Source organism: Gallinula chloropus, assembly GCF_964237585.1.
Source record: "Gallinula chloropus genome assembly, contig: HAP1_SCAFFOLD_797, whole genome shotgun sequence".
Taxonomy (NCBI): Eukaryota; Metazoa; Chordata; class Aves; order Gruiformes; family Rallidae; genus Gallinula; species Gallinula chloropus.
In genome coordinates this window covers 1-11,889 of record NW_028168174.1, presented here as the reverse complement: position 1 = coordinate 11,889, position 11,889 = coordinate 1, and the positions used below count along the sequence as shown (strand labels likewise).

General features: G+C 69.6%; 2 protein-coding genes across 2 annotated transcripts; both read left to right on the top strand.

Annotated features, from left to right (window-relative positions):
* Nucleotides 1-3,691: 3,691 nt before the first annotated feature.
* LOC311204726 (claudin-7-like) lies at nt 3,692-7,220 on the top strand. The gene is made up of 4 exons (XM_084281102.1): nt 3,692-4,112; nt 6,478-6,642; nt 6,762-6,846; nt 6,956-7,220. Exons 1-4 carry the CDS (start codon nt 3,890-3,892, stop codon nt 7,128-7,130), a joined length of 648 nt encoding a protein of 215 aa, XP_084137228.1. The 5' UTR covers nt 3,692-3,889; the 3' UTR covers nt 7,131-7,220.
* Nucleotides 7,221-7,535: 315 nt separating this feature from the next.
* ELP5 (elongator acetyltransferase complex subunit 5) lies at nt 7,536-11,597 on the top strand (the record flags this gene model as incomplete). The annotated part of the gene is given in 8 exon segments (XM_084281103.1): nt 7,536-7,683; nt 8,288-8,348; nt 8,617-8,685; nt 10,394-10,523; nt 10,763-10,808; nt 10,811-10,947; nt 11,041-11,243; nt 11,328-11,597. Coding segments are annotated over 8 exon segments (894 nt in total). The 3' UTR covers nt 11,428-11,597.
* Between the last annotated feature and the right edge of the window lie 292 nt (nt 11,598-11,889).

Sequence of the window (11,889 nt, the reverse complement as noted above, 5' to 3'; positions counted from 1 at the left end):
GGGTTCCTGGGGGTCCTGGGGAGTTTGGGGGGGGTCCTGGGGAGTCTGGGGGTCCCGGGGGGTTTAGGGGTCCCAGGGGGGGTCTGGGGGTCCCGGGGGGGTTCTGGGGGGGTCTGTGGGTCCCGGGGGGTCTGGGGGTCTGGGGGGGTCCCGGGGGGTTCTGGGGGGGGTCTGTGGGTCCCCAGGGGGTTTGGGGGTGGCTGGGGGGGGGTCCCTCACCTCAGCACGTGGTTGGGGCAGCGCTGCACGTGCAGCAGGCGGGGGGCCAGGCGGGTCGGGCGCGGGGGGGGGCGGGGGGGGGTCCCGGCCCGGGAGCAGCCGCAGACCCCCAGCGACCCCCCCAGGTTCCCCAGCGCTGCGGGGGGGGCGGCGGGTCACGGGGGGGGGCTGGGGGGGGGGCACCGACATCCCCCCACCCCCCCCCCTCCTGCCGTGACCCCCCCGGTACCGTCCGGTGACCCCCCCCCCGGTTCCTCCCACCCCCCCATTGCCCCCCCCCCCCTTGGTGCCCCCCCGGTCCCGAAGCCCCCCGGTAACCCCCCGGTACCCCCCCGGTTCCCCCCGGTACCGGTACCTCTGGTGCCCCCCCAGTCCCGGTTCCCCCCCGGTCCCGGTACCCCCCGGTCCCCCCGGTCCCAGAGCCCCCCAAAGCCCCCCGGTCCCCCCGGTTCCCCCGGTCCCCCCGGTCCCAGAGCCCCCCAAAACCCCCTGGTACCCCCCCGGTCCCCCCGGTCCCGGTAACCCCGGTACCCCCGGTGCCCCCCCGGTGCCCCTGATACCCCCCGGTCCCGAAGCCTCCCGGTGCCCCCGGTGCCCTCCCGGTCCTGAAGACCCCCGAATCCCCCCGGTCCCGGTCGTCCCGGTCCCAGAGCCCCCCAAAGCCCCCCGGTACCCCCCCGGTACCCCCCGGTCCCGGAGCCCCCAGAATCCCCCCCGGTCCCGGTACCCCCGGTACCCCCCCGGTACCCCCCGGTCCCGGAGCCCCCCGGTCCCCCCCCGGTCCCGGTACCCCCGGTAACCCCGGTACCCCCCGGTCCCGGTATCCCCCCCCGTAGCCCCCCCGGTCCCGAAGCCCCCCGGTCCCCCCAGTCCCAGAGCCCCCCGGTTCCCCCCGGTTCCCCCGGTACCGTCCCGGTCCCCCCCGGTGCCCCCGGTGCCGGTACCTGCCCCGGGCAGCAGCAGCAGCAGCAGCAGCAGCAGCAGCGGCCGCCGCCGTCCCGGTCCCATCCTCGGCGGGGACACCGGGACCTGGGGGGGGGATGGGGATGGGGGGGGGATGGGATGGGGGGGGCGGGACCGGGAGCCCCTCCCGCGGCAACGCCCCTCCCCCACCGGGAAACACCCCCCCCCCCCCCAACCCCCCCACACCCACCCCCCCTCCCCGGGCCCGAGCAGGGGCCGCGTCTGTCTGTCTGTCTGTCTGTCCGTCTGTCCGTCTGTCTGTCCGTCCGTCCGTCTGTCCGTCCGTGTGTCCCCCCCCCCGGTATCTGGGACAGACGGGGGGGGATGCTGAGGGACGGACAGACGGACACGGGGGGGGATGGGGGGGGGATGCCCAGGGACGGACAGACGGACGTGGGGGGGATGGGGGGGGATGCTGAGGGACGGACGGACAGACAGACGGGGGGATGCTCAGGGACGGACAGACGGACGGGGGGGGGAATGGGGGGGATGCTGAGGGACGGACAGACGGCCAGATGGGGGATGGGGGGGATGCTGAGGGACGGACGGACAGACGGACGGGGGGGGATGCTGAGGGACGGACAGACGGACAGATGGGGGATGGGGAGGGATGCTGAGGGACGGACAGACGGACTGTGGGGGGAATGGGGGGGGATGCTGAGGGACGGACAGACGGACGGACGAGGGGGGAATGGGGGGGATGCTGAGGGACGGACGGACAGACGGACGGGGATGCTCAGGGACGGGCGGACAGACGGACTGGGGGGGATGCAGAGGGGGATGCTGACGGACGGACGGACAGACGGACGGGGGGGAGATGCTGAGGGACGGACAGACGGACGGGGGGGGGATGGGGAGGGGGATGCTGAGGGGCGGACGGACAGATGGACGGGGGGATGCTCAGGGACAGACAGACGGACGGACTGGGGGGGATGCGGAGGGACGGACAGACGGACGGGGGGGGGGATGGGGGGATGCGGAGGGACGGACAGACGGACAGATGGGGGATGGGGAGGGGGATGCGGAGGGACGGACAGACGGACGGGGGGGGGATGGGGGGGATGCTGAGGGACGGACAGACGGACGGACGGGGGATGGGGCCAGGTAGGGCCGGGACAGACAGACGGGCGGACAGACGGACGAGGGATGGGGAGGGGCCGGGACAGACAGACGGACGGACAAACAGACGGTTGCCGAGGGACAGGGGGACAGAAGGGGGAATGGGGAGGGGCCGGGACAGACAGACAGACAGACAGACGGGGGGGGGGGGAGGGGGATGGGGAGGAGCCGGGACAGACAGACAGACGGACAAACAGACGGTTGCTGAGGGACAGACGGACAGGGGGTGGGGGGGAGGGGGATGCTCAGGGACAGACGGACGGAGGGGGGGATGGGGAGGGACAGACGGACAGACGGACAGACGGACAGACGGACGTCCCGGGGCGCTGCCGGACAGACGGACGCGGTGCCGGGAAGCCGCCGGTGCCGTCACACCCCCTGACCTGACCCTTCCCCCCCCACACCCCACCCCACCCCACCCCCCCGCCCATCCACCTGCCCCCGTGACGTCACGGCCCGGCAGCCCCCCTACGTCACCCGCCCCGCCCCCCCCCATATACAGGTGCGCGAGGCCGCCCGGCCCCGAGTGCGCCGGGTGCTGCCGTGGGGACCTATAGGGGCCATAGGGGACCTATAGGAGCTATAGGGGCTATAGGAGACCTATAGGAGCTATAGGGGACCTATAGGGGCTACCGGAGCCCGCAGGGACCGCTAGGGACCTATAGGGGCTATAGGGACTGAGAGGGGCTATAGGGACCTATAGGGGCTATAGGGACCTATAGGGGCTATAGGAGTCCTATAGGGGCTACCAGAGCCCATAGGGGCTTCTAGGGCTGTATAGAAGCTATAGGGACTTAGAGGGGCTATAGGAGCCCATAGGGACCTATAGGAACCTATAGGAGCCCATAGGGGCTATAGGAGCTCATAGGGACCTATAGGAGCCCGTAGGGGCTATAGGAGCTCATAGGGACCTACAGGCCTTGTCAGGCGTGAGGGGACTCTATAGGGTGTTGGTGTGGAGCACCTATAGGTTGTCCATAGGCTGTCTATAGGGTGTGTATAGGGTGTTTATAGGGCTCCAGAGGGTGCCTATAGGGCTCTGTAGGGTGCCTGTAGGGTGCCTATAGGACTCCATAGGGTGTCTGAGGGTGTGTATAGGGCTCCATAGGGTGCCTGTAGGGCTCTGTAGGGTGTCTATAGGACTCCATAGGGTGTCTGAGGGTGTCTATAGGGCTCTGTAGGGTGTCTATAGGGCTCTGTAGGGTGCTTATAGGGTGCCTATAGGGCTCTGTAGGGTGCCTATAGGGCTCCATAGGGTGTCTATAGGACTCCATAGGGTATCTATAGGGTACATATAGGGCCTCCGTAGGATATCTATAGGGTCTCCATAGGGTCTCTATAGGGTATCCATAGGGTATCTATAGGGTCTCTATAGGGTATCCATAGGGTATCTATAGGGTATCCATAGGGTATCCATAGGGTATCCATAGGGTATCTATAGGGTCTTGCCCGGGCTGTCTCTAGGGTCTGGTCCAGGCCCCCATAGGACACCCATAGGGCACCCATAGGGCACCCATAGGGTCCCCATAGGGTCCCCGTAGTCCACCCCCGTAGCTCAGGGAGCCGTGCCCGGCGGGCGGGCGGCGCGATGGCGCACGGGGGGCTGCAGGCGCTGGGGCTGGCGCTGGCGGTGCTGGGCTGGGGGGCGCTGGTGGTGGCCACGGTGCTGCCCCAGTGGCAGGTGTCCACCTTCGCCGGCGACACCATCATCACCGCCGTGGTGACCTCGCAGGGGCTGTGGATGAGCTGCGCCAGCCAGAGCACCGGCCAGCTCCAGTGCAAGAGCTACGACTCCATCCTGGCCCTGCCCGGTGAGGGGGGGGTGGGGGGGGTATTGGGGGACATGGGGGTATTGGGGGATATGGGGGGATATGGGGGGACTGAGGATATGGGGGGTGTGGGGGACATGGGGGTATTGGGGGTCATGGGGACATGGGGGTATTGGGGGACATGGGGGTATTGGGGGGCATGGGGGTATTGGGGGGCATGGGGGTCTTGGGGGATATGGGGGTATTGGGGGGAATGGGGACGTGGGGGGTCATGGGGACAGGGGGGTATTGGGGGTCATGGGGACATGGGGGTATTGGGGGGCATGGGGGTATTGGGGGGACTGGGGACATGGGGGGACTGGAGACAGGGGGGTTGTGGGGGTCATGGGGGGACATGGGGGTTGTGGGGGTACTGGGGGACATGGGGGTATTGGGGGGACCAGGGACATGGGGGTTGTGGGGGACATGGGGGCATTGGGGGTTATGGGGGGACATGGGGGGACTGGGGACAGGGGACAGGGGGGTTGTGGGGGTCATGGGGGGCTGGGGGTATTGGGGGACATGGGGGGATATGGGGGGACTGGGGACAGGGGGGTTGTGGGGGTCATGGGGACATGGGGGTATTGGGGGACATGGGGGGATATGGGGGGACTGGGGACAGGGGGGTTGTGGGGGTCATGGGGACATGGGGGTATTGGGGGACATGGGGGTATTGGGGGGAATGGGGATGTGGGGGGTGTGGGGGTATTGGGGGATATGGGGGGATATGGGGGGAATGGGGACGTGGGGGTTGTGGGGGACATGGGGGTATTGGGGGACATGGGGATTGTGGGGGGCGCTGGGGACATGGGGGTCATGGGGGTTGTGGGGGACATGGGGGTATTGGGGGCATTGGGAGACATGGGGGGACATGGGGGGACTGGGGACAGGGGGGTTGTGGGGGTCATGGGGGGACATGGGGGTTGTGGGGGTATTGGGGGATACGGGAGGACATGGGGGGACTGGGGACATGGGGGACATGGGGGTTTGGGGGGACATGGGGGACATGGGGGCACTGGGGACATGGGGGTTGTGGGGGCATTGGGGGGACCGGGGACATGGGGGTTGTGGGGGTCATGGGGGTATTGGGGGGATATGGGGGTATTGGGGGGACTGGGGACATGGGGGTTGTGGGGGTATTGGGGGGACATGGGGGCACATGGGGGGACTGGGGATAGGGGGGTTGTGGGGGTCATGGGGTATTGGAGGACATGGGGGGACCGGGGACATGGGGGTTGTGGGGGCATTGGGGGAACTGGGGGGACTGGGGACGCGGGGGTTGTGGGGGTCATGGGGGTTGTGGGGGTCGTTGGGGTTGTGGGGGACATGGGGGTATTGGGGGCACATGGGGGGACTGGGGACATGGGGGTTGTGGGGCTATTGGGGGGACATGGGGGGACTGGGGACGTGGGGGGATATGGGGGGACTGGGGACATGGGGGTCATGGGGGTCATGGGGGGCTGGGGGGGGGTGTGGGGGTCATAGGGGCATTGGGGGTCACGGGGGTCACAGGGGCCATGGGGGTCACGGGGGGGCTGGGGGGCCATTGGGGGCCATGGGGGGGGGGTCACAGAGGTGTTGGGGGTCATGGGGTTCGGGGGGGGGGGGGGCCCACACACAGGGGGGGTCACAGGGGCCATGGGGGGGGGTCTTGGGGTGACATGGAGGTTGGGGGGGGGGGTCATGGGGTGATGTGACCCTTGGGGGTGGGGGATGGGGGGGTGTGTGTGTGTGTTGGGGGGGGGTGGTCTGCAATCTATGGGGTGCCCCCTCCTCCCCCCCCCCTCAAAGTGCCCATCCCCCCACCCCCACCCCCTTCCTGATTTCGGTTTCACTGAAACTCCCGTCACGCGCCCGCGACGCCGCGGGTGGGGTGGGGGGGTGGGGTGAGGTGAAAGGGGGGGGGGGGGGTGCCCTGAGTCACAGCGGGAGCGGCCGTTGGGTGTGACCCCCCCCCACACCCCCCCCATAAGGACAAAGTCCCTTCCCCCACCCTTCCCCCCCCCACCCTTTCCCTACCCCCCCCTCCTCCCACCACCACCCCGCGCGCGGCCGCTGAGCCCAACACCCCCATCACCCCATTTTGGGGTCTCTATGAGCATCCCCCCCCCCCAAATCACCTCATAACCCCCCCAAACAACCCCCCCACCCCCCACCATGAGTGTGTTTTAGGGGGGTCCCCACCCATTTACACCCCCAGCGCTGGGCGCGCCGCGCCGCGCCCCGCGAAGGGCCGAAGTCCCCAATGGCGTCACGGCGGCGTTGGCGGGCGCGGGGCGGGGTGGCGATGAGTGTGTTCGACACCCCCCCCCCTAATTTCTCCTTCTCCCCCCCTAAAATCACCTCCCACCCCCCCCAAAAAATCCAGGCCCCATCCAAGCCACGCGGGCGCTAATGGTGGTGGCGGCGGTCCTGGGCCCGGTCGCCTTGGCCGTGGCGGTAACGGGGATGAAATGCACCCGCTGCGGCGATGACGACCCGCGGCGCAAAGCCATCATGGCGTCCGTTGGCGGGGGGATCTTCTTGTTGGCGGGTGAGACGCACAGAAACACCCCCCCCCCCACCTCCCAAACACCCCCCACCCCCCTATAAACCCACCACCCCCCCCTTTGACCCCCCAAATCCTAACGGCTCCCCCGTGGCGCGGCGCAGGCCTGGCGGCGCTCGTCGCCTGCTCGTGGTACGGCCATCGCATCGTCACCAACTTCTACGACGCCACCGTCCCCGTCAACCTCAAGTGAGTTCATTTTGGGGGGGAATTGCTGCTTGTGGTTAATTTTTAGGTGGTTTTAGGGTGTTTTTGGGGGGGAATCGGCCTTTAATTGGTGTGTTTGCCCTCTCTGTAGGTACGAGTTCGGCACCGCCATCTTTATCGGCTGGGCTGGTTCGGCGCTGGTCTTGCTGGGGGGCTCCATGCTGGCTTGTTCCTGCCCCCCCAAACAGGGCAAGGGGCGTGCTCGGGCCTACCCACGCCATAAACCCGCCTCCCAGAACCCCCCCAGCACTAAGGAATACGTCTGAGGAGACCCCCCACCCAATCCCCCCGCCATGACACCCCCCACCCTCCACCTTCGCCGGCGCACCCACCCAGCGCTCCGGAGCCTCACCCCACACCCCCCACCCCCCAAAATAAACTCTGGGGGGTGTGTGTGTTCCCCACACCCCCCTCTCCACACCCCCCACCCCCAAAATAAACCCTGGGGGAGGGGGAGGGTGCAGCCCCCCCCCCCCCCCTTCTTCTCAGCAGCCCCAATTGCTGTGGGGTCCCCCAGGTGGCTTCACGCCCCCGGCTTCCGGGTGCTTTTGTATAAAATAAAACCTTTTTGTGTGTTTTAACTCATTTTTCTGCCCAAATTTATTCATGTTCGTTAAAAAGAGGGTGGGGGGAGGGCTGAGAAACCCCCCCCCCCATTACTTAGGCCAAAGATGGCGGCGCCCATTGCCGTACAGTGTCGTCATCAGCCAGCGCGTCGCCGGGGGAGGAAACCAAGATGGCGCCGCCCTGTTCCGTACGGCAGCGACATGCTGGAGGCGCTGGCGGCCGGCGGAGCGGGGGGGCTGCTCCTCGTGCGGGGTGCGGGGGGGTCTGAGGGGGTTTGGGGGGGTCTGGGGGGTCTCCCCGGTCTTGGGGAGGGGGCTGAGCCTGTGTTGGTGCCGCCCCCCCCGCAGATAGAGCCGCCTGCGAGGGCCGCGGCCTCCTCCGGGCCTTGGCCAGCGCCGCCGCGCAGAGGTGGGGGGGGGTCTGGGGGGGGTTTGGGGGGGTTTGGGGGGGTCTGGAGGGTCTCCCCGGTCTTGGGGAGGGGGCTGAGCCTCTGTTGGTGCCGCCCCCCCGCAGATCGAGCCGCCTGTGAGGGCCGCGGCCTCCTCCGGGCCTTGGCCAGCGCTGCCGCGCAGAGGTGGGGGGGGGGTCTGGGGGGGCCTGGGGGGGTTTGGGGGGGTTTGGGGGGGTCTGGGGGGGTCTCCCCGGACTTGGGGAGGGGCTGAGCGTGTGTTTGTGCCGCCCCCCCGCAGATCGAGCCGCCTGTGAGGGCCGCGGCCTCCTCCGGGCCTTGGCCAGCGCCGCCGCGCAGAGGTGGGGGGGGGGGTTGGGGGGGGTTTGGGGGGGGTTTGGGGGGGTCTGGGGGGTCTCCCCGGACTTGGGGAGGGGCTGAGCGTGTGTTTGTGCCGCCCCCCCGCAGATAGAGCCGCCTGGGAGGGCCACGGCCTCCTCCGGGCCTTCGCCAGCGCCGCCGCGCAGAGGTGGGGAGGGGGGTTTGGGGGGGGTTGGGGGGGTTTGGGGGGGTTTGGGGGGGTCTGGGGGGTCTCCCCGGTCTTGGGGAGGGGGCTGAGCGTGTGTTGGTGCCGCCCCCCCGCAGATAGAGCCGCCTGGGAGGGCCGCGGCCTCCTCCGGGCCTTGGCCAGCGCCGCCGCGCATAGGTGGGGGGGGGTCTGGGGGGGTTTTGGGGGGGTCTGGGGGGGTTTTGGGGGGGTTTTAGGGGGTCTTAACGCCCCCCTCCTCATTTCTCAGGGCTGAGCGAGTCGTCGTCGTCCTCTTTGAAGTGCCCCGGGAGAGGTTTGAGGCCGGGCTGGCCCTGCGGTGAAGGAGCGGTGAGGGTGACCCCCCCCCTGGACACCCCCCCCAAGACCCCCTGGACACCCCCCAGACCCCTGGACACCCCCTCAAGAACCCCATGGGCCCCCCAGCCGCCAGGATCCCCCCAGACCCCTGGACACCCCCCAAGACCCCATGGACCCCCCCAGCCCCCAAGACCCCCCATGGACCCCCCAGCCCCCTGGACACCCCCCCAAGACCCCCATAGACCCCCAGACCCCTGGACACCCCCCCAAGACCCCCATGGACCCCCCCAATACCCCCATGGACCCCTCAACCACCAGGATCCCCCCCCAAGACCCCCATGGGCCCCCCCAGCCCCCTGGACACCCCCCCAAGACCCCCATGGACCCCCCAGCCCCCTGGACACCCCCCAAGACCCCCATGGACCCACCAGACCCCTGGACACCCCCCAAGACCCCCATGGACCCCCCCAGCCCCCAAGACCCCCATGGAGACCCCAGACCCCTGGACCCCCCCCAAGACCCCCATGGACCCCCCCAGAGCCCCATAGACCCCCCCCAGACCCCCCATGGACCCCCCAGACCCCTGGACCCCCCCCAGACCCCCATGGACCCCTCAGCCCCCTGGACACCCCCCCAAGACCCCCATAGACCCCCCCAGACCCCTGGACACCCCCCCAAGACCCCCATGGACCCCCCCAGCCCCCTGGACACCCCCCAAGACCCCCATGGACCCACCAGACCCCTGGACCCCCCCCAAGACCCCCATGGATCCCCCCAGCCCCAAGACCCCCATGGACCCCCCAGCCCCCTGGACACCCCCCCAAGACCCCCATGGGCCCCCCCAGCCGCCAGATCCCCCCAGACCCCTGGACACCCCCCAAGACCCCCATGGACCCCCCCAGCCCCCAAGACCCCCCATGGACTCTCCAGACCCCTGGACCCCTCCCCAAGAGCCCCATAGACCCCCCAATACCCCATGGACCCCCAGACCCCTGGACCCCCCCAAGACCCCCATAGACCCCTCCCAGACCCCTGGACACCCCCCCAAGAACCCCATGGACCCCCCCAGCCCCCAAGACCCCCATGGCCCCCCCAGACCCCTGGACACCCCCCCAAGACCCCCATGGGCCCCCCAGACCCTGGACCCCCCCCCAAGACCCCATGGGCCCCCCCAGACCCCCCATGGACCCCCCCCAGACCCCTGGACCCCCCCCCCAAGACCCCCATGGACCCCCCCAGCCCCCAAGACCCCCATGGCCCCCCCAGACCCCTGGACACCCCCCAAGACCCCCATGGGCCCCCCAGACCCCTGGATCCCCCCCAAGACCCCCATGGACCCCCCCAGACCCCTGGACACCTCCCCAAGACCCCCATGGGCCCCCCAGACCCCTGGACACCCCCCAAGACCCCCATGGACCCCCCAGCCCCCAGAATCCCCCCCCAGCCCCTCAAAAAGCCCCCCAGCCCCCTATAGCACCCCCCCCATCCCCCCATGGCCCCCCCCAGCCCCCAGGATCCCCCCCTCAGCACCCCCAATCCCCCCCCAACCCCTCATAGCCCACCCCAACCCCCCCCCCCGGCTCCACAGCCCCCCCATGTCACCCCCTCTTACCACCCCCCCATGACCACACAGACCCCCCCCTGACCCCACCCCCCCTCCATTGACCCCCCTTTCCCCTCCCACCCCCCCAAAAACCCCCCCATTCCCCCCCCCACCCCTTCCCCAGGCTCCAGTTCCGTGATGGCTTCACCGACCCCCTGGGCTGGACCCAGCCAGCCCCCGACCTTCGAGCTGAGGATTTTGGGGGGCTGCTGACAGGGGGGGGGCTGCACCCCTTGGGGGGGCCCTTAACCTTGGTGCTGGACTCACTCAGCTGGCTGCTGCTCCGTTTGCCCCCTCCCCAAATCTGCCAGGCCCTGGGGGCTCTGCTGGGGCAGGGGGGGGCCCCCCAACTCTGGTGAGGATTTTGGGGGGGGGGGTGTTGGGTGAGGGTCTTCTAGGGGTGGGGTACAGGGGAAAGGAGGGTGTTGGGGTGCTTGGGGGGGGGGGGAAAGGGGTGTAGCCCCCCTTCTCACCCCCCCAAACCCCCCTCCAGGCTGCCCCCCCCCCCCGGGTTGTGGCGCTGCTGCATGAGGACCTGCACCCCCAGGGCTGCTGCGGGCGTTGGGGGCTCTGGCCAGCACCCAGCTCATCGTTTTGGGGGGGGATCCCCCCAATCCAGGCACCCCCCGAGTCGTCAGCGTGCTCAGCCAGCCCTGCAAAGGGGGGGTCAGGCAGAAGGTGGGTGCAGGGGGTTTTGGGGAGGGGAGGGGGGGGGGGGTATGACCTCCCCTACACCCCCCCAACCCTCCTCTGTTCCCTCCCCCTCCCCAGGATGAGAGTTTCACCCTCCTACCCGATGGCTCCCTGCGCTCCCTGGGGGTGCCCCCCACCCTGGATGGGGTTGGGGGGACCCCCCCATCCTGTGGGATCCCGTGGGACCCCCCCCAACCCCTCACCTTCCGCCTGAAGCTGTCAGCAGCCGAACGGGCTGCGCGGGCAGCTGTGCCCCCCCCCTACCAGCTCAGCCCCCCCAGGTGAGTGTAAAGTGGGTAGGGGGGTTGTCACAACCTCCCAGTCAGCACCAGTCTCCCCAGTAACACCCCATCCATCCCCTCCAGGAGATCCACCCTCCTCCACACACCCGGGACCATCGTCTCTGCCCCGGACCCCCCCGAGGATGAGGATCCTGAAGACCCCGACGATGACCTGGACTTTTGACCCCCCTCCCCATGGACTTTTGACCCCTCCCCCCACCCCTGCGACCCCCTCCCCAACCCCCCTGGACTTATTGTAGGACCTACACAAACACAGCCTGGGGGGGTGGGGTGGGGTGGGGGGTTTATCATGGGACCCCCCATGCATTTCAGCACTCTAATAAAGCCATCGCACCCCCCCCAGCCCCGGGTGGTCTTCTGGGGGGGGTACAGCCCGGGGGGGGGATTGAGGGAGGGGGGGCGGGCGAGGGGAGGGGCGCAGCCTCCTGTGTTCCCTGGGGGTGGGTGGATGGGGGGGGGGGAACGTAGGACCCGGGGGAGCCGCCGCGCTGCTGAGGCCACGCCCCTTGTGGCCAAGACACGCCCACTCAGCGCCAAGCCACGCCCCATCAGCGCGCAGCACCACAGCCCTAAGCCACGCCCCCAGCCCTAAGCCACGCCCAAATCAGCGCGCAGCTCCCCACCC

What these genes read in the sequence shown, in the direction of transcription:
- LOC311204726 (XM_084281102.1), top strand. Translation starts at nt 3,890, where the DNA reads ATGGCGCACGGGGGGCTGCAGGCGCTGGGGCTGGCGCTGGCGGTGCTG. An exon ending in CTCCATCCTGGCCCTGCCCG is followed by an intron (nt 4,113 to 6,477) that starts GTGAGGGGGGGG and finishes CAAAAAATCCAG; the next exon opens with GCCCCATCCAAGCCACGCGG. An exon ending in GGGGATCTTCTTGTTGGCGG is followed by an intron (nt 6,643 to 6,761) that starts GTGAGACGCACA and finishes GGCGCGGCGCAG; the next exon opens with GCCTGGCGGCGCTCGTCGCC.